This window comes from Schistocerca piceifrons, chromosome 2, assembly GCF_021461385.2.
Source record: "Schistocerca piceifrons isolate TAMUIC-IGC-003096 chromosome 2, iqSchPice1.1, whole genome shotgun sequence".
Lineage (NCBI taxonomy): Eukaryota > Metazoa > Arthropoda > Insecta > Orthoptera > Acrididae > Schistocerca > Schistocerca piceifrons.
The window spans coordinates 585,373,447-585,398,007 of NC_060139.1; the positions used below are offsets into that span (position 1 = coordinate 585,373,447).

General features: G+C 44.4%; 1 protein-coding gene across 1 annotated transcript in view; it reads left to right on the plus strand.

Annotated features, from left to right (window-relative positions):
- The first annotated feature begins 331 nt into the window (after window positions 1–331).
- LOC124775618 (glypican-6) overlaps window positions 332–24,561 on the plus strand; it is a 105,664-nt gene continuing 81,434 nt past the window's right edge. The window contains exons 1-2 of the mRNA XM_047250446.1: window positions 332–392; window positions 1,856–2,062. Of these exons, the coding sequence (XP_047106402.1) occupies window positions 332–392; window positions 1,856–2,062 (268 nt within the window). The remainder of the gene's footprint in view (window positions 393–1,855; window positions 2,063–24,561) is intronic.

The following is a 24,561-nucleotide window of genomic DNA, read 5'->3' on the forward strand; positions in this document are numbered from 1 at the left end:
CGGCGCCGCGGTCTGTAATTACGTCCGTGCTGTGCTGCGTTGTGCGAGCCAGCCCAGCCAGGCCCGCTCGCTAATCTCGGCAAATAAAAAGCGGCGCGCGCTCCGCAAACAAAAATATTGCACCGCCCCGCCGGGGGCGTCTCCTTTATTTCTTCTGCGCGCTTCTTTTGTGCCCAAGGGGCATTTCTTTTTCTGTTTTTGCCGCCCCCCCCTCAATCTCACGTAGTTTCCTTTTTCTGCCCCCTTTCACTGCTCCTTTCCTGCCCCCGCGATAAAAAGAGCAAAACCCGCTTGCGCGCGCACGCCGTCATAAATTCCGGTCGCATTAAGGATGCGCCACGGCGAGGCGCGGAGCGGCGCGGACAAAGGCGGGCCCCGCCGACTGTTTGCAGGTTGTCTGAGGCCGGCCGCTGTCTGAGATATTATCGCGCCGCCGCGGCTGCCCGCTTTCCGAAAAGGACCCGCCGCTGCACCCAGTGGGTCCTCCGACCGGCCAAACTGGCTGCGTGTGCGCTGAGAAAAGTCCTCAAGACCGTCTGGTGACTGTTTTTCCTTGCATAAGTGCTGCAAAAAAATTATCGTACTGTTTCTAGGAAATCACATGGAACGATCAAATACTCAGTCGTAGGTAAAGCAGGTAGCAGAATTTCACTCATTGGCAAAATAATAGCTGCCCACACGCGAGCGGATTTCCGCGACGGGTTAGAACCGCTGCCCTGTTTCGCGGGTATATCCAACCCGTCGATCTGCGGCCCGTCGTTTCCCACCCGCCGGATCTATTCTCTCAGATCTCATAAATTAGGATATGGTCCTGAGGAGTAACAGCGATCTGCTGATACAGCTGGGTTAAAACAACAGTCTAGATCGGAATAATATTTTGTTAATGACTTCACGTAGTTTTCTTCTTCAGAAAATAAGCACGATACTAAAAAGAATAGTAGAAAGTTACTGGCAGATTAAAACTGTGTGCCGGACCGAGACTCGAACTCGGGACCTCTGCCTTTCGCGGGCAAGTGCTGTACCATCTGAGCTACCGAAGCACGACTCACGAACCGTCCTCACACCTTCAATTCCGTCAGTACCTGGTCTCCTACCTTCCAAACTTCACAGAAGCTCTTCTGCGAACCTTGCAGAACTAGCACTCCTGGAAGAAAGGATATTGCGAAGACATGGCTTAGCCACAGCCTGGGGGATGTTTCCAGAATGAGATTTCACTCTACAGCGGAGTGTGCGCTGATAGAGCTGGTAGAGCACTTTCCCGTGAAAGGCAAAGGTCCCGAGTTCGAGTCTCGGCCCGGCACTCAGTTTTAATCTGCCAGGAAGTTTCATAACAGTGCGGCTTTTTTTACTGTAGTTCATTTCCGTACTTTTAAAGTAGTTCATATCTTCGAGTGAAGAAAATTGTGGCAGTCGCCAGGTGTTTGTACTGTGTGTACCCATATGTTTCTCGAAAGAAAAATTGCACAAGGATATATATATAATTGCAGAATCGTGGACATTCCTCTGAGAATCATGAAAATTCAATATGTTAGGAAGAGGGCCTTTGTTCATTAACAGGAAGTACTTGAAAGACGTGACGAGTTTCACACTAAACAATATGGAACGATATTATACGAGCACTTTAATATGGATGAGAACCACAACCATCACGACTTTATCCTCCTAAATAAGTGATGAGGCTTTCAATTACACTGCGCCTCCAGATGGTAAGTAAGAGAAAAGAGCCATTTAGCATCGCTAGCTCAGATGTAGAAGGTGCGAGAAAGGGGAGATTTGTGAAATAAATGACAAAAGTAAGGAAGATTTTCTTTTTCTGCGAGTTTTCCGGTTAGAGAACACTCTCCGTGTGTTTCAGGGGTAGAGGTCGTCATTAAAGAGAATTTTGAGACCAGATTTTTAGAGGTGCAAGTGCCAGGTATTAAGCTGTTCAAGAATATCATGCCAGAACCGACTCCAGAAGTGCCCCGGTGCATCCTTGTCTGCGCAGCCAGCGGTGTCAAAAGCCCTCGTCGCAGCGCTCCACTCCTTGAGATCTGTGACTCTTGCGTCCGCTCTGCTGAAGGTGAATGGAGCTGGTTTTCTGTAGAGCGTCTTCTTACATCCCCGTTAATTCAGCCTTTATCTGGGGATTCCACACGTATCCAGAGGGGAAACGACTAGTTTTTGTACCAAACGGTACCTCTCCATCTGAACCAGACCCTTTAAACTCAGCAAGCATAATGAGTGGTTTTTAAATTACGTATTTCAGTCTCGGATGTCACAAACATAGTTATAATCGGTTTCGACGTATTACCAAGTCTTCATCAAATGATCTGAATGCGTCACATAGTAAATTATCAACTGTTAACTGATGATGATTTTGTAGTAAATTGAAATCTGTTAGGATGGCATTTGTTTGATCTGCGGCTGAAATACATTATAAAAAACAACTTGCAAAATGGGCACTAAGTAAGCCGAGACTGTGCAAAATGAATGGGTTTCTCTGTCATACACCCCGTCCGGGCGGCATCATGAAGGCATTTTGCGTCGTTACGTCAAGTTCTGACGCAACGAGCATCCTTTCACTAGGCCAGTAGCTCAAAACTAAAATAAAGAATGTATTTAGAGCTGTACATACTTGCTGTTGCACTCACCCTGCTTGGTAGTATTGTATATTTTTGGATATCCTAACCACCTCAATTTCTCTCATCTACCTCTTCTTGCGGTCACAACTTGGCTATTCCGGTGTACAGTAGCCGGTGCCACCAATCTGTTCTGTCTGCTATGAAGAGTTTTTCATAGACTTCGCCTTTTCTTTCTATACTGCCGACCACTAAAATTGCAAAACCAGCAAAAAGCGAATAACTAAATATTAAAATACAAAGGAATTATAGACATTGGCTACGAGCGGGCATTGATTGAAATCTATGGGGAAAATTGAAAGTTTGTGCCGGACCGGGATTCGAAAGCGGGTCTCCTGCTTACTGGACAGATGCTCTGATCACTGAGCCATCCGGACACAATGGTCCCTGCAACTGCACGAAGTGCTAATGTAGTGCCCCCTTACCCATTCTCCTTAATACTTGTTGCATTTCGTAGATTCCCGTAAGAGTTAGAGCTTAGTGTGCATCTCTACTGAAAAGATCATTAGCCGTGTCGCATTTGACTTAGTGTTTGTACACACTATCATAGTGAGAAGACTAGTTAATTCGAACTGTAGCTTGTTTGGGGGATACAGGGCTAGTGAACTGAAAAGCGAAGCACTGAATTCGGTTTGCGAATGTGGTCGTATTAGAAACATATTGATTAAAGACTTAAGATATGTAAAATTTACTATTATTATTGGATCAACGATACAAATATAAATTAGGAATAATCTGACTGGGTGTAGACACGACTCGGTAATTTGGCAAGTAGACGATGTGGGATGGGGGGAGACTATTTCATCTCGTCAGTCGAAGGAGTCAGTTTTACATGAACTGAGTGGGAGATACGATGTCAGCATGACGTGTTGGTCGCCCATCGTCACGTGTGTGCGGATTGACAGTTGGCAACTTTCATCTTCCGTGTAATGCAGCTTGGAGGCAATGCCATGGGTAGCTTAACATATTCCTCTTTCTGCAGAGACTGGCCTAATCCATCAGGTATTGTGTGGAACCGGCAGCTGATACGGTGTTAATGTACGTGTTTTCAGTGTCTGCAGTGATTATCTCACAGAGGTGATGTTAGTGTAATGTTTGGAGGCTGAATTCAGGCAGGGAAGTGCCGTTGGTTGCTTAAAGATACGAGCATCGGATTATCAGGAAGGTCCACTCAACGTGGAACGAAAGCATGTCATCAAGTGGCGATAGATGCAGGAACTGTGAAGCTCCGAGGCGAGGTCGTGTTGTTATCAGGTCGTCGACTGAAAAGCGGAACTGAGTGATCCCGTGGAGCGCCAGGGCGCTAATGAAACATCATTCAATTAACAATGATATATTGGCGAGAGATTTACAATCATTCCGTCTTCTTCCCGGCGCTGCCTAGCAGCGACCATGCAGTGCCCCGCGAGGAACTTGCGGAGAGCAGGTCCTGGTTTTGCCTGTGGTCAATACAGCAGCTCGTAGAAGGATGCGGAGGCTGTGCGTCTCTGCATCTCAGAACGTCTACCGGAGCCTCAGCAGCTCTCAATGAGTGAAGCTGCGCTTAGGCTCATTACCAGACTATTGCGTAACTTAGCATTCGGTCGTCGAGATAGCGTGAAGGTGGAAGACTCAACAACACCACGGTGGACAGCCCAAGTGGCGGTCCGAGCATACAGCCGGTAAGGCTGCCTCACTAGTGGCACCCAGCACCCACGTTGAACAGCTTGCAAGCTGATAGATCGGTTCCATGGAAGATTGGCCCGGTCCCCATCCTCACTGAGTCACTGTTGTGGCCGGCAAGACTTTCAGATTGCAGATCAGAAGTCCCCTCCAAGGCCGGACGTCTGTGAACTTCTAGCAGTGGACACCAAGTTGGCAGCAGCTTGTAGACACTTGATGAATTCACCAGAGCATTCTGCAACTTAACGGTATTACCTTTTATAGCAGGCTATCACGTGATGACCTCTACACTGGTGACCAGATGTGCACTCGTTTTCTGAGCCTGTCAGCGTTCTCTGATGCTCTAGCGTTTAACTTCAGGGATTCACGGGGATCCCATAAGCGAAGTTTGCAACCTGAAGGGCGTTCTTATGACTTCTCTAGGTGGAATTATTACATTTGACCTCGTTACAGTAGAGCGTTCTCTCTGCTCCTCACTGTTGTCAAAATGTCGAATCAGTCGTTCTTTGCTTCCCTCTTGCTTAGTCTTATGAAACTGCCTCCTAGCTTGTTTGTACTTCTGAGCATAGCCAGCAGATGCGCCCCACACAGCGACATTTCAGTCGGTTTGTAACAGAATTTTATTCCTGCGCCTACTTACTACCCTACTGTGCAACACAGTGAATGGGGCATCACATTCATAAAGTCTGAAGACTGAGCCCGTAATAAATTGGCATACCACCATAAGGCATGTCTCTTGTCTGATTCGGACTGATTGCTTGCTGCCTGATCCATTTGACAGGTTACTGACTGCTCGCACTGCCTGATCTGCAACTGCTACGGCTCGTCAAGTTTTAAATCATCCCCCACTATGTCTTCCAAGGTGCTGAATTTCCCGTTGTATCATCTTTGTTAACTGGTAGGCTCCTCGCTTTACAATACCACTCAATGAGCGACCACTGCTGTGTGACCATCTTCCCGCAGGGGACAAAAATATCCAATCTTGCTGCGTCTGCCGTGTAACCTGGGATTCTGGCGTCGCACTGAGGTGCACTACATTGCGATACTTCAAACTGTGGTCTGTAGCTCCCTAGCGTATTGCACACTGCTAGAATTTTCTTCGGGTGTTTGTCTGCGTTTCTGATTAATCAAGAAAGCAGCGACCCAACAGCAAACCCGTTTATTTGTAATGAGAAGCTCTTTGCTCAAGTGTCTAAAGGTATTTGTAACTCAGCAAGTTGTGGCTTAGATTTCCTTCCTGTTCTGACGGCGTGGCAGCGAAGTATTTTAGTGTATGAAATTTGTTACCCAGAGCTGCCACTCTTGGCAGCATCAAAAGCCTCAACATGTATGGGCTCAGGTGGAATATTAGTTTAAATGACAGGTACACTTTTACTACTCCATATCGCTTCAATTCTATGGCAGAATGCGTCATTCGTAGGGGCTAGTCAGTGGTGGCGTACCAGTCTCTTTGGAAGACATGACCAAATGTTTCACTGGGCGAGAGACCTGAGGAACATACTGGTCGGGGCAAGAGCCGAACATGCTATACATCGAGATTGTTCAGGATAACACGTACAACATGCTGTACTGCCTTATCTCGTTCAAAAATAATTACAGACACCTTGAGATAAAGCATAGCCACTGGTCTTAAACGTTGGAAATGTTACGTTTGCTGTCTCAGTTCTCGGCTGTGCGACCCAGAGGTAATCGTCTTGTTTAGCCAATGGCAGCCGATACCATTAATTCAGGTGATGGACCTGTATGACAATGATGAATGCATCCTGACAACGTTCGCTCTTCTCAGACCCTCCACGCACGGATAAATCCACAGTTCTATACGCAGAGTGAGAACCTGGTGCCATGCCTGAATCCACTCGTGGGGCGCGTCTCTGCTTCTCCGACAAGGGAAACCACAACAGTGGTCGCCGTAGTGACGCTCAGTGGTGTTCTAGAATTTAAAAGTTGTCACACTGTCCGTGCGAACAGATCCGATTGCCTAAGATTGGCATGATCCTGTATGGCCGAGCTATCGATGTTTGTTCTCTCGGGCGCTACTCTAGTGCGCTGAGATCCAGCATGGCGTTGAGTTCGTCCCTGAAACCATCGATTCCATATTCGAATGGTAGTCGACCAACGTGAGCAGCAATGTCGGGCGAGTGATAGTCCGCAGTCTCAACGGGCCACGATCGTGTTGCGTGCAGTTAAACGATTCTCCTTAGACGAGGCACAACAGTATCTTCTCACGAACAATCATAACTGAAGTGTCATTTTCGAATGCAAAACCCACTGCGTATTCTTCCCTTGCATTCGGAATGTCCGTAAAATACTAATCGTTTGCATTTTCAAGCACGCGGAGCACTTAATGCCAATTAGACATTCGTTGCAATTTTAATGGTCAGCAGCGTAGTAGCTCTTTATGAAATATTTTATCTGTCCACTTAATTGTTTTCACATCACGTTATTACACCAGATTCGACATGTTTGCAGTTTTTCAATTTCTTACTCTTCAATTTTCCCTTGGTCCACATTCAACAAACAGTGCTACACTCTAAACATACACCTGCAGAAATTTCTTCTTCAATTTAATGTCAATCTTTACAACTTTCTTCTTATAAATTATTGTGTGTTCACATGCAATATCGCAGAGTTACCGGTCTCGAATGTCTCCAGCAACCTCATTCACCCTGCAGTTACCTGTTACTCGACTTGCGTGCTTCATATCCCTAAAATTACGTGAAGATGTTTGTTGGTGACAAAAAAATGTTTTCAGAGGCTCAGAACCTCGATATACTTCTGCATCGAGATATGTCATGCTTTACTTACCTTTTTGTCACTGTTAATCTGCTACTTGTGCAGGCATTGCTTCGACTATCTTGTTTAATCTTGTCTCCTAGATAACAAAAATATTCTGTTCTGTCCACTTATTTTCACATTTAAACGTTTAAGAAGTACAAATTTTCCTTTGTGTTACCATTCATTATACACTGCCGCCACTCCACTCGAACTACTACAAATATTTAATTTTGGTCATACTATCATTATTGTTCCTCGCCTGGCACACGTCAATTACTTAGTGTGTACCTGATTGCGCTGAAACAAAACAAAACAGAAAAGCAGCAGCAAAACTATTCTTTACATGAAAAGCATTGTAATCATATGATAGAGAGTGTCAATATCAATTATTCCTGTACTGCTCAATAATATAACAACTGTCAGATATTAGCATGTGCTGCCATTCCCCAAGAAACTTTCCAGAACCTGATTGAACGTATGCCTGCGAGAGTGGAAGCTCTCATCAAGGCTAAGGGTGGGCCAACACCATATTGAATTCCAGCATTATCGATAGAGGGCGCCACGAACTTGAGCCATTTTCATCTAGATGTCCGGGTACTTTTCATCACATAGTGTATTTCATTCAATATCATCAAAATGTCACCCTACAGAGGAACACCAATGACGTCTGCTAATTTTAACATTGCTTGTACTTTCACTACGTAGACATTTCGAGCAGTAGTGCAGGCGCTGCATTCACTCAGATTCCCATCCAGTCATATAGGCATAGGTTTTTCATCATTTCCCTGAATCGATGAAGCTAGTTTCGTGGCGATTCTTTGAAATGGCTACAAGAATAACCTTCCTTATCTTCACCATGTGCGAGCTTCTGCTTTGTCCCTAATCAACACATCGTCGACTTGATTTTAAATTTCTGTTTTCCTCTTCTACACTTTTATCTCGGTACAAATGAAGTAATTTGTAGTTGTATCGGGTCTGCGCGGTACTTCAGTGCTTATAAACCTGTATCAGTACGTTATAGTAACTGTTATTCAGTGTAGCTTACTGTTCACTGTTTATCACGAAAATTACCTACTTACCTTCTCGTTACATGCGAGTCGTCGGCGAAAATCTACGTACCAGCATGGTAATGTTCGCGTATCGCCTGTGATGTATGCAACCCAACAGACAGCAGTGTATAACCAAAGTACCGACCTTGCGGCTAACGTCTAATAGCAGACTACATCGAGACAGACCGACAGATGTTAGCGTACTGGTTTAGCCATTGGAGGCACATTTGGGTGGAACCATGCTCCAACTACCGGACTTTCATTGCGATATACGTTGTTGATGGATTCCCTAGATCACCTCCGGCGACAGCTGTGGTGCCGTGAAAGTTTCCCAATTTCACCACTTGGTCGATTCACCATTAAACCAAGAGTATCAGCAAACTAAGTGCCACGATAATCTTGTATTGAAATTGCAGTCCGAACGTGTGTGACTCCTATCGCAGTCCAGTCGTCCTACGTCAGACTTCTCGCGGTCTGCCGAAATGAGTTGAGCAGAATGACGACGTCGATAAAGTGAGTCCAATTTCTTGAAGCGATTATTGACAATAGCTGCAGTATTTATATTAGTTTCGAACCTTACAGGTTCATTAACCGGCCTGGCCTACTGAGGCTGCTCTGACGGTGCCTGATCTTAATAATAAACATCAAAGTGGCAACACATGCTTTGTAAATGTTTGCAAAATGAATGTCACAATTCGCACAGGCCTTTTACCAAGTCAAAATAAAGTCCAATTTCTTTCGCCATTCTCCCCCAACAGTGGTAATGAGCTGTTTATTATGAAATCACTATTAAATTCTAACTTCTTCGTATAGGTACTGTCCTGAATCTTGCTACATGAAAAGACTGAAACTCACGATCCGCTCTTCAGATTCTGTCTGCTAACACCTCTCCCCTAATACGCAAACTCCTCTCAAGCTCTCCCTCAGCTCTCCTGGCGAATTGCGCAGCTGCGCGACAAGGTCTCTCTCACCAGCCAAGTTCCCCATTCGGGACTTTGTTGGATGTAAAGTTTGCGCCTTTTGTTCTTACGGATCCTAAGTGAACCAGTTTCCTGAACTATCATATCTCAAGGTTTCTGAAGTTTCATGATTTAACAAAATAAGATAATACATAATTCATTTCAGGAAAAAAATTGTGCTAACAAATAATCGTGCTAAATATGGCAAATATAAATTTCACAAGAATTACACGCAGCCGACATAACAGGTGTTACGAGCAAGTTGATAGGTAAATATAAAAATTTGAAAAAATAAATGTCTTTCACAAATCAAGAGAAACTAGGTATGGTGCTTCTTCACGGAGAATGCTAAAGGAACACGAAAAAAAAAAAAGTTGTGTTGTACGTACAAGGCTACTCCCATTCAACCAACCATTCAACGATTATGCAAAATGTTAAGGGGGCGCTGGAATACTACTCAGACGGTAAGGAGCAACCAGAAACGAGCAAAGCGAACGAAATAAATGTTCTGACAGCTGTTCCCCGTAGTTCAGATGTTAACTCCAGAGCAAGTGGAAGTCAGTCCACAGTAGATCGCATTTTGAGCACAAACAGTTCCCATCCGCGTCGTGTGCAGATTGACCTGTGTGAATGCAGAAGACATGTGAACCCTATCGCTCTGTTCTGATACGACGTCAGTGCTAAAGGTTCTTTCTTCAAAGAATTGTCTTGACTAATGAAGCAACCTTTCTCGTGTCACGGGAAACTGAATGTAAGAAATAGGCATTACCGAATCGCTGAGACCCTGCCCTGGTTGAGGCGGGTGTAACATCAGACACAGAAGAGTGTGGAACTACTGTAGACTACGTGATTGGTCCTTACTTTATTGAAGAAACCTTCACAGGTGAAAAATATAAAAAAATATAAGAAAAATGTTTTGCTGAAGTGTTACCAGCTGTCCTAGAACTGGTAACACATGAAATAGTAGCACTCGTTAGTGGCCAGGGGATGCTCACCCGGCTCTTTCCTGCTCGTTGGGTAGGAAGTGAAGGCGTTTTCGGATGCCCTTCATGTTCTTCTGAGTTGACACCAATTGACTTGTTTTTCTGTGGGGGATAAACACGCAGATGAAGTGTGTGTCGAAGTTTCGTCGACCCAAGAGGATTTAAAACATAACGTCATTGCAGCATGTGCAATGAAATCGAAGGATCTGTTCAATTCACCCAGAAGTTCTTGGATCAGCAACTGCAAACGTGTGTTGGAGTAGAATGTGGACATATCGAACACTTGATGACGCAAATGGAATTTTAAAGAAATTTTTGTGATTTTTTGTTGTTGTTCTTGCTCTTGCTGGTGTAATTTTGCAGTGTATGTATGTATGTATGTTAACATTAAACTAATGACGCGAAGTTGTTATTTAACAAACGCTATAACTAAATCCACTGAATTTTTGCGACTGCACCTTCATTCCTGGCCTCTGGCATTAGCAGTATCAGAACAGTTAACTAGTGAACCATCCTTCGATGTTACGTCCTTTACCTTGCAGTTGGTGTGTTGATCCAACCACATGAATCCTAGTGTACTAATATTAGTTTTAAATTAAATTTCTCCACCATTTCGCTTTCGTCAGCACTCTTTCATCTGCGTCAAGCTGCAGCGCTTCATCAGCCTGACCCGACAGTTCCATATGACAACACCAACTTCCGCATAAGACAGCAATCGGTTATGTATATATAGGTCACACACACCAGCGGTAAACAACTGGAATTACCCTGTGTAAGTGTTTTGCTCCCGATGCACTGTTATGAATATTTACTTATACAACTCCTGGTAGCGTTGGAAATAATAATAAATTGAGTAGCTTTCTTCGTTGCTAGTAAAAAATAAACATATGACATATATCTCATTTTTATACTGTAAAAATGTTTTCTCCCTTACAGGATTAAAAACAGAAAAATCTTAAGTACTTAATATTGTAAATATTCCGAAATTAGTAATATGAGTTTGAAAAGTGAAGCACTGTTGAAATTCGTCTCTTTCCGAACTTGGATACTCTCAGCAAAAATTACTGTATCTATATTTCATATGGCAAAGTTGATACCGACATCATCTTAATTAACAAAGCTATGCAAAGAGAATATAGTTCAGTTGGTGACCACTTTTTCAAGATTAATTTGGTTGAAAACTTAGTTATGTCTTAAACGTTTCACTGATCTCTGAGAGCCGGCCGCCGTGGCCGAGCGGTTCTAGGCGCTTCAGTCTGGAACCGTGCGCCTGCTACCGTCGCGGGTTCGAATCCTGCCTCGGGTATGGATGTGTGTGATGTCCTTACGTTAGTTATGTTTAAGTAGTTCTAAGTTCTAGGGCACTGATGACCTTAGATGTTAAGTCCCATAGTGCTCAGAGCCATTTGAACCATTTTGATCCCTGAGATGAGCAGTTTAGCATCATCAGCCTTTATGCTTAAAAATACAATCGTATGGAGTATTAGATCAGCTGTGCGACTGGACGGAAGAGTTTCTAACAAACAACACAGCATGTCATTCTCAACGGAGAGAAGTTTTCAGACGAAAAGGCAACTTGGGTCGTGCCCCAGAGGAGTGTAATAGCTCTATTACTTTTCAAAATATATGTGTAAATGACGTAGTAAATAACATCGGATGTTTCATGAAGTATTTCCCAGAAGATGCTGTTGTATACAGAGATGCTAGAAAATTGTACCGAAATGCACGAAGACCCCCAGAGGATAAACGCTCGGTGCAGGGGATGGCAACTGACCTTCCACATGTAACGTATGGCGTGTACGTAGACGGAAAAACCCATTATTGTATGACTACATAATTGCACAACAATGAGTTGAAGCAGTCACTTCCTTAAAATATCTAGGAGTAGGCGTACGGAACGATTTGAAATAGAACGACCGTATAAAGTTAATCGCAAGAAAGGCAGATACCTGACTGAGATTCATTGGAAGAATTCTCAGGAAATGTTGTCAAATGGTTCAAATGGCTCTGAGCACTATGCGACTTAACTTCTGAGGTCATCAGTCGCCTAGAACTTAGAACTAATTAAACCTAACTAACCTAAGGACATCACACACATCCATGCCCGAGGCAGGATTCGAACCTGCGACCGTAGCGGTCGCTCGGTTCCAGACTGTAGCGCCTAGAACCGCACGGCCACTCCGGCCGGCGAAATGTTGTCCACCAGCAAAGGAAACAGGTTAAAATACGCTCCTCTCATCAATGCTTCAATATTGCTCGTCACTGTGGGATTCGTATCAGATAGGAATGATAAAGGAAATAGGAAAGATCCAAAGAAGAGCAGCGCTTTTTGTTACAGGTTCATTTAGTAAGCACGAAAACGTCACAGAGATGATCAAACCAACTCCAGTGGCCTAAGTCATATATTGACGACGTAATGACTTTTATATTGATAAGCATAAGGCTGCTGGAAGCCAGCAAGAGCAGCCCAGGATTGGAAATCAGACACACGATGCAGAGAACAGGCAAAACTGGTAGCGTTTAGGTTACTGGAGGTAAACAGTAACGGCAGAGGCCTGCGAATTGCAGACGCACTGGGCAGCTGAAGTTTGACTTCAGAGATCCAACTGGGAACTCCATCTACTAGACACTATTGTCAGGCATCACAGTTAAAGATGGTCACAAGAACTGCAGTAAGCTTGATACTTGCCTCTGGAACCGCAGCGTTATTGGATTTACATAGGTTAGAGTGCTACAACAGCAGTCCCCACTCATGAGAGGCCTCGGGGGGGGGGGGGGGGGGGGTGTCAAGTGACGTAAAACACTGTTGTCTAGTCATACGAGGAAGGGCAACGACGGTTAGCTTTCAGCTGAATGCTGTTGCTACTGAACGTGGAGTATGTTAATCTAAAGTCCAGAAACACACCACTATCAACCGAGTAGGAGAAGAGGAGGAATCTGAATGTGGTTGGCCATTGCGCCCTGGAGGTGCAGAGCCACTCGTCAGAGTGGCCGAAGATTGTACAGTGCCGGTGGTTTGGTGGGCAGACTATGGGTAAGTAGAAATAGTGCCCGCCCACATTCTTTTAAAAACCCATGTCTTTGTATTCAGACAATATTCTCAGCCAGATCATTGGGTGCCAACTCCGTGTCGCTCGTTGCCAGCCTCGAGTAAGCTCAGGCAAGTCTTTTTTGTCACTTTTAGCGCTGCTCTGGAAGTTCGTACTTTGCAATGGTGCTAGTGGTTGTTATTTCTGTTAGCTCTCACCTCATGGACTCAGGCATGGACTTCTGTTGTGCAACCAGTTGCAACCTTTACTTTTTCTCATGTTTAGAACTAGCCTTCATTGGAATAGTTAGTCTGACTGTAAGTAAGAAGTGTTAATCAGACCCCAGAGTATCTTCAAGTCTCCTGCTGCGAGCATCCTATCGGGTCCCAAGATCTGTGCTGCTTTTAGGTGTCATGCGATTGAGTTTGGCGCTGAGCCACTCAATCAACCTGCCTTCACTGGAAGATTGTCTTTCTGCTTTAGCTCCTAACCTCTCTGAAACTGTAAAATAACCTGACACTCCCCTCCCCCACCCTCTGTTTTCCCTCTATCATGCGTTAGGACGCGCTAAGACGCTGCAACAGAGGCGTTCCGCATCACGCTATGGTCTGCTGTTGAAATTCCGCGAGCGTACGTTTCTAGAAGAGTCCAAAAATATATTTCATCATCGCACGTATATCTCGCAAGAGAACCATAAAACTAGAGAGATACGAGCACACACGGAGGCTTACCGGATGCTACCCTGCGCCACACCTGCAAGGTTGCTTTTTGAGTGTAGATGTATACTGCCTGCGGATTGACTGAAGCGTGTCACCTGTGTGCATACAGCATCATCTAGATGTTTATGGAGGCTTCCATATTAAAGGACCCTCAGGTAGGGCCGTGCAGGCCAAGCAGATCTCTGCGTGCGCAAGCTACTGAGGAACATGTAGCAGATGTGAAAAGGGGCGCTCCTGCCGCACGGAGCCGCTCTGCCATGATGCTCCAGGGCCTGTAGTCTCTTGTCCCTACATTCAGAGCAGCGAATAGGACGCGAGTGCGTTGAGTATGCACTTAGGGGTATTTCAGGCAAAAGCGAAACGAAACTACAAAGTTGAAGAGCGCTGGAGCGCAGCGTTGACACAGATCTTTTCTAACGTTTGTAAGTTGCATATTTCCCCCAACGTTTGAGACTTGAGAATGCAAAGCGCTTGCCCAACATAAAGGCGCAGTGCTCACGAGATGTCGACGTTTTTCTGCACTAGCGGTGTTAGAATCCGCGCCGTCCAACCTGATTGGCTCAATCGCTCCAGGATAATGCAGGGGTGTTTCCGTCCTGTCCTCGTTCCAAAAATCTCAACTGATCCCATCCGTAATCTCGTTGTCGTCGGTGTTCGGAGATTCCCGATTCACCTCCCTGACCGAAATCCTCTTTTCTTCCCCTTTTACTCTGTTTTTACCCTTTTTTTAACGGCTTGGTTAGTCTTTCTATTCCCATACGTACTTTCTACATTATAGCAATTGTACCTTTTAAGTCACAGGTGGTCTTGCCTATGATGCTTCGGCATAGTGTTGGGTTCGTTCTCTTGCCGACTTCACTCATTTTGTTTTTTTACCAATGACAACGTGACTGCCCTTTTACGTTTATCCTTTTTTCCGTTTTATTGTTCTGACTTTACTGAGATGTCCCATTAGCGGAATGGGGCATATTGGAAACAAGGGACTGATGACCTTGCTGTGTGGTCCCTTAAACCTCAAACAACCAAGCAACCATCGTTGTCGTCAGAACCTTCCTTTGTTTTCAGAGCGCTAATGTGCGATAGTTTGTAACTGGCGGACAGCAGTTCATTGTTCCACTACATTGCATTCGTCCTTAAAGGAATAATTTTCATCGGTACATTTCGGCAATTGTCTAAATAAAGGAAATACTAAGGAAATAATCGTATATGAGGGAAACTTTTTCTAGGCGATGAGGATGTTCCTGTTTTTCGTACAGAACCTTTAATATAATACTTATGTCAGGCATCAGACGAAGAACAACAATTTTTACTGAAAACATTGATCTTTGCCATCAAATTCTACACTACGTACTTTCCGTCGGCGTCCTGTACCATGCTTAAAGCCATGGAAAAAAAAAAAAAAATTTTCTATTACAGCAAAAATTAAATGGCTCGGAATTATGAATCCGAAAACAGTAATAAATCTTTCTCACTGAATTGATTTATTCCACACACTACCTCTTTGGCAACTTGTCTTACATGTTCAAGAATGTTTGGGTGAAATCCGATAAAAAAAACTTTGCTGAGTTAGGTCACCATTAACAGTATTTTTGAACCACGACGCAACTGTCATTGGTGACGTATTTCATTCACTGGAATAATCTCAATGTTTCGTCTTAGCACATCTGAACATCAAGGGTAGCTCACAAAGCATGTAATGTGAGGAATAATTAACTCAGTGGCAAAACTTCAGGAAGGGACGGTATAACCGATGAACTACATAAAAAGGGAGGGTATGTAGTTGCGAAATGAATATATAAACTCGTGTCCAACTTAGAAACAAAGCCAGCTGAGTCCGTAAAAAGGACGATCTACAAGGATTCAGAAATTATTGAGGTATCTCATTAATAGGCACAGCCTACAAAGTGTTCTCTAAGATTCTCTAGAAGATTTAAGAGCTAATAGATGACAAACGAGTGCGATATATGAAGAATCTATTCACCACTGGTCAGATATTTGTACTGAAAGGAGCCATATCAAAATATTTGCTATTCAGCAAAATAGTTGCAACGTTGTTTGTTAATTTTAAGAATTAATTAGAGAATTTTTTTAGAGAAAATGCAGTAGTCTGGAATTTCAAATAAGATTACGTACGAATGCTGTAAAAGTTAGACTTGGAGGGTAGAAAGGTATAGCGAAAATGTAGAATATTCCACGGATTTTGACACAAAAACAGGAGTCAGGAAAGGAAACGGAATGTCACCACTCTTGTTCAGCATAATAATACAGAAACCACAGGGTGCACTAGGCAGAAGAAGGAATTATCACAGGAATAAAAATAAATGTACTGGCCTTTGCGGATGATGTAAATAACTAGAAGGTGGAAAAACAGATAGAAGCGTCGATCAAAGCAGCATCCAGAGTGTAATATTCACTCAACAAATTGTTATCCAGAATATTTTCAAGAGGAACCAGAATAAGGATATATAAAACTATAATCAAACCATTACTATATGGAGCAGAAATAAGGAGAATAGATAAGTACAGAGCGAGGAAGATAGAGGTTTTGAAATTACAACCCCGCAGATGATGTTTGGAACAATATTTTAGGGAGGAGTACGGCGAAGAAGAAGGAACAGGAAGGAGATGTATGATGAACCAGAAGTTGTTGCTAAGACGGACCGGCCACCTCTTTACATCAGAGGAGGGCATCAAGATTGAGAGCAGTATCAGAGAAGACAGTCGAAGAACGAAGACTTTTAGGTAGACCGAAATAACATAGTGGCACCCGATGGCCAAGGATCTTCAGGTACTTCAAGCGAGGGAAGATGATGCCAAGAACAGAACGCCCTGCAGCGGACTACTGACGAAGACAAAAGCAACTACAGTTTGCGGGGTCAGGAGAGTAAAGATAAGTTACCCAAGTTGCCACGTCGTCACCGTTTTATCTATGGAGATGGAAAAGTGTATGTCCGAAAAAGTCTGTTAACAAATCTTCATACATTCACCAGGTCTATATCCAAGGTGCATGGCTACCTTCTCGTCTCAACTAAACTGCTGCGTCATGTGGACATCTGTGGCAGCCACGGAGTTTCTCTGGTAACAGAATGATGTGTTGCACTCTGGCCAGGTTTATGCCATGTTTCTTAAAATCCGAAAAATCTCTGACAGTGTTCCACTCCATGACTTCGTAAATAAAATAGTCTTGCGGAATACATCGTGAGGCACGTAAGTTGCGGCCAGTGTATCTCAAAGAACTGTGTTAGGACTGTCGCTGTTCGTGATATGGTAAGTACGTGGTAGATAACTGCTTTAGCTCTCTGAAGCAGTTTGCAGACGACGCAGTTCATCAAAAAATGGCTCTGAGCACTATGAGACTTAACTTCTGAGGTCATCAGTCCCCTAGAACTTAGAACTACTTAAACCTAACCAACCTAAGGACATCACACACATTCATGCCCGAGGCAGGATTCGAACCTGGGACCGTAGCAGTCGCGCGGTTCCGGACTTAAGCGCCTAGAACCGCTCGGCCACTGCGGCCGGCTATCAGTTCATCATTGGGCGATTACTTCTATAGAATACTGATATAAAATGTAGGCTTATCTCAATGAAGTAGGTCGTTTACAAGTGTACAATTAATTATTTTTCATTGCTACGCGATACGAACGAAATTGGATTAATCCAAGCTGTACTCCGAAATTATCGATACCAATATGGGAGGACATTGTCGGTAGAAACAAGCACAATGAGATGGTTCAAAAACTATAACGTAAAATGTTTGCCTGTACATGCTCAAACAGATCGTGTTACCACAAATTGAAGAGCTGCGCCCGTCCGTTATTTTCCAGCACAATGGTGCATCCCCCATATCGTAATTATACCATATAGGACGTGCTGAATAACGCACTTCCTGAAAGGTGGGTGGGTGTGATGCTCCCATTGCATGCCCCCCGCACACCTTAGATGTCACACCATTTTTGTAGTGTTACAGCAAGACTCGCATGTGCAAACCACCAGTGAATGGTATTGCTACACTTCGTGCCCGAATCAATGAAGCAATGAGACCTGTTGATGCTGTAATGCTGACCCGTACGTAGGCAGACGTTAATGTTCCGCGAGCGACGAGTGGAGCGAACACTGAAATTCTTGCGTAACCGACAAATAAACTTTGAGAGCCGGTAAATATTTTATTGCAATCCACGATGCTCTATCTCTAATAGGTTCGGCGTTACGAATTTTTGAAATGATGGCAGGACTTTATGGACACCCTCTACACCGCCACGATGAATACAGGTGCAACAGTAGGCGAAAAGTAGGACGATTTTACACCATGACGCGATGTTACACTCTAAGAAGACGTTTATTAGAACCCTTACAGCACTACCAGAATATTCTGCTGATCATAAATTTGCTAGCGGCAAAACTGTGTTACACCAACACCGGCATCCGTAATCCGCGGAGCGGAGAGATGTCGCGGCACGGCATTAATCCGGAGGCGTCGGACAGCCGGCGCGAATGCTAAGTGCCACTAACCGCTCCCGGGGAAGCGGAATTTAATAAGCGCGCCTCCCCGCTTTCTTGCATTCTCTTTCGCCCGGCTTCGTGCAGCACCCTGCGCCCACGAAAGCGCGCCAGGAATCGGTGTAATTTCATTTCCGCGCGACACGCGAATCTCGTTAATTGGCGCCGTGGCAACGCGGTCCATTAAGGCCGGCGACACTGGAATTAATTAGGCGAAGCTGCCTCTCCCCCCACCACTCGTCTGCCGGACAACCGACTCGTTTCTCGCCGACGCTAACGACGCCGCCGACGCGGATGCCGACGGCCGCCGTCCGATAGCGACGCAGCAGTTCACTGCTGAAGATACGCCGATAACACTGTCCACGCTAAACTGATTACTTGCAAAGAGTTTAGCTGGCAGACAGGTTACGTGACAGACGACACAATTAGATTTTCAGTAAACGGGCGTGGTGCTATTATTCGTACTCTGCTACATACGGGGAGTTTCGAGGTTTTGTCCCTAATGTTCAGATACAGATCCTGTGTGGTTTTCAAGGGAGCGTTACATCATTCTCCTTGCAAAACAGTGGCAAATTCAGGCAACGACGATGCAGGTAGATAGCGATCACGCACACCTCTTTCCAAAGAGGACAACAAATGCTCAATAATATTGAGATATGGTGACTGTGCTGGCCACCGAATATTGCAACAGTAAATCCTCGTGCTCACAAGACCAGTCCTGGAGGACACGAGCTGCATGAGTAGGGGTCCTGCCGTCTTGGGACACAGCAGCTCCATTGGGGAACAGAGATATTGATCCGTGGGATGGACCTGGTGAGCCAAAGTCGACACGTAGTTATCGGCGTTAATGCGACCTTGGAGAGAAACCACGGGGGCCATGGAACACGTGATATGGTTGCCCAAATCATCACAGGATCTCATGGGACATAAACTCGGTGGATGCAGTGTGAAACAAGACACATCCGACCAAATGAATCCTTCCATAGTCCAGGTTTTATGACTTCTCCACCACGTTTCCCTGTTCCGCGCAGTTTCACCAGTAATCAGTGGTTTTGGAATTCCAGCTCGCCGTGCAATTCCCGGCTTATGGATCTCACTTCGTGTCCTTTTGGTGCTGGTAGGGTTCACGAGTGCGACATTGAGTTCTTTGTAACTTTCGCAGCTCTCGTCACAATTCTCTTCATTGTCCCTCCGACACGAATACTCTACAAACATTTTCGTCCGCATTGTGACTTAGCGAATGATTTTTTTCCACGTTTCCCTTATGCGGTACAAATCTTCGATATGGTGCGTCTTGAAATACCAAACACTTCGGCTCTCTTGGTTACGGAAGCAACCACCATATGGGCAACAACAATTTTCCCACGTTCGAATTCACTTATCTTCGACAGAATGCGCTTACAACTATTCTGACCACGACTGACACTTTCAAAATATTGAGCACACTGCTCAGGTGCCGTACGTGGTCAAATACAAGAGCGCAATCTGCAGACTTGGCCAGAATGTGTATCTATGTTCAAGCATGCATTTTTCGTGGTGTTTCTACATTTCTGCCCAACCACTGTACGTTCAGCTACTGTGGGTTGACACTGGGAAGTGGGAAATTATGATAGTAGCCCTTGAGAGTTTGGAGAAAGGTGCGATGGCATCTCTCTGTGCGAAACTCCTTGCTATTTGCAAGGGTAGTTTCTGAATCTCTCAAGACAATTATGTCGACTATTGTTTCAATTACCACCGAAAAGCGTAGCTAGGATCATAATAATTTGTGGTGGTGATCAAACTTCACCACTTATTCACCAGCCTTCCGCCGTGGCCGAGCGGTTCTAGGCGCTTAGGTCTGGAACCGCGCTGCTGCTACGGTCGGAGGTTCGAACCCTGCCTCGGGCATGGATGTGTGATGTCCTTAGGTTAGTTAGGTTTAAGTAGTTCTAAGTCTAGGGGACTGATGACCTCAGATGTTAAGTCCCATAGTGCTTAGAGCCATTTGAACCATTTGAACCATTTGAACTTATTCACCAATGCGCCAAATTTACCCCAGCAACAGATTTCTTGGCGGAGACTTTGGTTGTGTAAGTCCGCGTATTGGCTGTTCAGAAAACGTTCCACCGCCTCGTCATTCTGGAAATGCCTGTCACGTAACGGTTACTCCAGTCGAAAAAAGAGGTAGACATTAGTGCTGTCATGACGGGAAAGTAAGGTAGTGAGACAAAAAGTGGCATGTCAAAGGAGTGGCATATGAGACTGTGTCCTATGCAGAATGAGTTGCAGTACCTTTTTGTCTTGTCGTCTGCCGTACCTCGTCGGGAAATTTCCATAATATGCTCCTTTGATCATTTGTCCTGCACAAGCATAATCTGTTGCATCATATCATGGCGATACCAAAAACCACTCAGCTCCACCTTGCCCGATAATAACTAGGTCTTCGCGTTTCTCTGTGGTGGTGAGTGCAAAGGCTTCCAATGACTGCTTTGCTCTTCTGTCTCAGGATCGTACTATTACACCCATCTATCATCCATGGTGATCAGACAGTGCAAGAATTCATCTGGATTGGCTGGCTGCTTCGGTTCGGCTTGCTTCTTGAATGGGTGTTAGCAGTCGCGGATCCCAACGATCTTTGTCATACTCAAAATACCGTGCAAGTCGTTGAAAACTGATCCATGACAGATTTTGACTTTTTCCCACTATCGCCTCGATTGTGAATCTCAGGTCATCGAACACCAGCGCCGCCTCCTCTCTTGAGATTCCCGGCCCTTCACAAGTAAATTGTCTGCTACTTCTTTATTCTTCATTCAGACTTGTCTGACCATATTGGAAGCGTCTGCACCGCCTAACCAATGCAACACACGGTGGTGCACTGTTGCCGTATACATCCACCAACCCTGCATGGACTGCTGCAGCGGCCTTCAAATGCAGAAAACGAATTATCGCACGTTACTCAGATTGACACCGTCGTCGTTTCACTCCTTTACACAGACACTCTTGTACCAAGAAACGGATGACCTGAAAATCCTGCGTTCTCATCTGAGCGTGAACTTCTATGTACCTTGCGACCCACGTCGATTTATGAGACACCTTTAGTACGGTACTATGGCGCGGCGATGTCAGTGTTTATCAGGATTGCAGACATGTTCTTGCTAACGAAAAACTGATTACGTAATTTCATTATTTTCTTAGGTGATAATTAAAAATTCAACTACTCTCCGTAGTGACGGTGGAACAGTGTATCCTGCCCATATATGAAGATAATACAGGATGCAAATACCAGCTGAGAAAGCCTGTATAATATGAAGAGAGACGTAAGTTTCAACTTGGCGTATTTACGCCGAGAAAACTTGCCATACCACTTCCTTTGTTTGTTTTGCAGTGAGACGGGAAATGTCCCAGTCGGAGTTGCGCCGCGCCGTGGTAGTTCATATTGGCCCGTAACAGACGGTTGGGACCGGCATGCCGGCGCCCGGAAGGTATGCATCACGCCGCGCAGCAGTGTGAGACCGCCTGCCCCCGCATTAGGTCCTCCCCTCGGCGTATAAATACATCCTACGTCCCCTTAATGGTTGTTATGGCAGGGGGATTAAACAGCTGCGAGCCTTATCGCACATTTATCACCGGAACAATAACCCACCGTACGTGAATGGAACATTCGTGTCCATAAGAAACGTCTCATGCTGATCTCATCAATATATTATACGCGGGCGCCCGTAGTTTATCACGAACGTCAGCTCTCTGAAAAGTTTTTGATCCAGTTCAGTATAACTATTGAGCGGCAGCTTATACGACCAACTCCCTTGAGTTTGCTGTTTTCCTTAGGGAAAGCGATGACGAGCACAAATGGCGGAGACCGTGTGAAATGCAGGGCAACTCAAAATGGATACAGCATTTACTGGCTATAACTACTTACTGCATATCGATATATCGACAAAAATAAAAAAAAATGTAAAAGGATCTTCGAAAATTTTTATACGTATTTCATGAATGTTCTCTATAAATCCTCTTGGTTATATGGGTATTATCTATGTGACTACCGTACGCCATGTCGGCTGCTCAGTGCGTATGCATTCCTGTACATGACATCAGAGGTAAAGTACCTTTCATCTCATCGTAATCAAATACAAGATTTCCCTTATCTAGTATCCTAACTATGCTCATCCATAAGACAAAAACTTCCGCAAACTCCATATCCATTACTGCCGTGCGCTTCTGGCACAAGCTGCCCTGCATTCTGTGCACAATCCAACGTCCTGTTTCCTGTAAGAAGCATTTCCTTCTAATAATGTTTCCCGACAACAAAGTATTTGCTAGTTTAGCACCGTCAAACCGTGAAGAAAATGCTTATATTTTGTCTCGGTTATGCTTCTTTCTCTCTCTCTTCATTTCTCAATCACCTGCGTCACTTTCTTCTCTCCTATCTTCATTAATCGTATTTTATCACGTTTCTCTTTCACCCGTCTCTCATATCTGTTGCTGATAGCTCTCATGATTTAAATCTACCTACTTTTAATTGGTATCTATTGTTGCACGTCTCATGAAAACATCTAAACAGTGTTTGTACTACACTGTAGTAACTACGAAATGTTGTATTCTATATTAGATGTGATGTATAACATGCTTGTTGTAATGTATGTAATGTAAAATATTAAGAATGCCTGGTTAGATGTGAGAGAGGACCTGATGGCTCTGATCTTGCCAGGTTAAATAAATCAGTATAAATTTAAAAAAATTCTAAGTAATAATCCATTTCACGCCATATGTTCTGAAGCATACGTGGAAACACCTACGGATGCGCATTAAAAATGCACAGTTTGCGTTCTGGGGCTGTTTTTAGCAAAGGTGTCACGTATGCAAGGTTCGTCACATAGCCCGAGTCGGCCGGAGTGGCCGAACGGTTCTGGGCGCTTCAGTCCGGAACCGCGCTGCTGCTACGGTCGCAGGTTCGAATCCTGCCTCGGGAATGGTTTGTTAGGTTCAAGGAGTTATAAGTCTAGGGGACTGATGACCTCAGATGTTAAGTCCCATAGTCCTTAAAGCCATTTGAACCTTTTTTTCTGAAATATCGCTTAAATACTTCGTCGAACTTACATTAAAAAGTTTCTGCTATTCATAAACAACTTTCGCATTCACCAATAATAATAGCAAACTCTTGCCTTTCATAGCAACGAAGAAAATATCATCAGTGCCAGTTACTTGTCGGAGGGGGTTGGGGTGGTGGTGGGGATGTGTGGGTGGGGGTGAAAAGAGTCGTCAACTTCCAGTTCGTTTCTTACACTTCCATTTTTCTTTTACTCCCAATACTACCGCTAGTGCCACCATTTACTCACATTTGTTTACTCAACATTTTGGTAGGGTGCAACTCTAGGTATAACCGATCTAGCGCTTTAGGAATCGGTCTGCCTTATACCCCAGTGTGTGTGTGTGTGTGTGTGTGTGTGTGTGTGTGTGTGTGTGTTTGTGTGTTTGTGTGTGTGTGTGTTTGTGTGTGTGTGTGTTTGTGTGTGTGTGTGTGTGTGTGTGTGTGTGTGTGTGTGTGTGTGTGTGCCGTATCAAGCTGTGGCATCAGACATTGCCTTAACGCGTCCAAGTAAATGTTTGTTGAAAGACATAGCTTAACGAAGGAAAATGGACTGTTTTTTGAAACTGCCGATGCCATCTGCGAATATTGTTGGCATTTGGAGGTGCTCGATCGTAACGCTAACAGAATATTCTCTGCACTGGGGTGACATAACGCCAATGATTAAATTCTAACACGCAGAATGCCTTCTGTACTGGATCCGCCATTTTCACTTATGACACAAAACTTTCCACTTATGCATCACCACGTATGCGTCGGCTTCCGATTCACTGCGCTTGCACAATGATAGAAGTTTTGAGTTTCCTTTTACATTCACTGTAATTCTTATCTATGTATAGCTTCGTATTAAATCGTTATATTTCCCTGTATATCGTCTTTATTGTAAAATATTATCTGATTTCTTTGTGTGAGTGTTACATTCATTTAGACCACGCTGTAATGTAAATATAAAGATAAACCGAAATATTTTTTATTATAAAATCTTGTAATACGTAGTGGCTGCATGGTCAATACGAACAACTGCGAAAATAAATAAAACAGGAATTGCTAGTGTTGAGTTCAAAAACGTTGTGAATTCCTGAGGGATCAAACTGCTGAGGTCATCGGTCCCTAGACTTACACACTACATCCGGCGAGAGAGGCCGCGCAATCCGTTACATGGCGCCTTAAACCACACGGCCACTCCGCGCGGCGCTAGT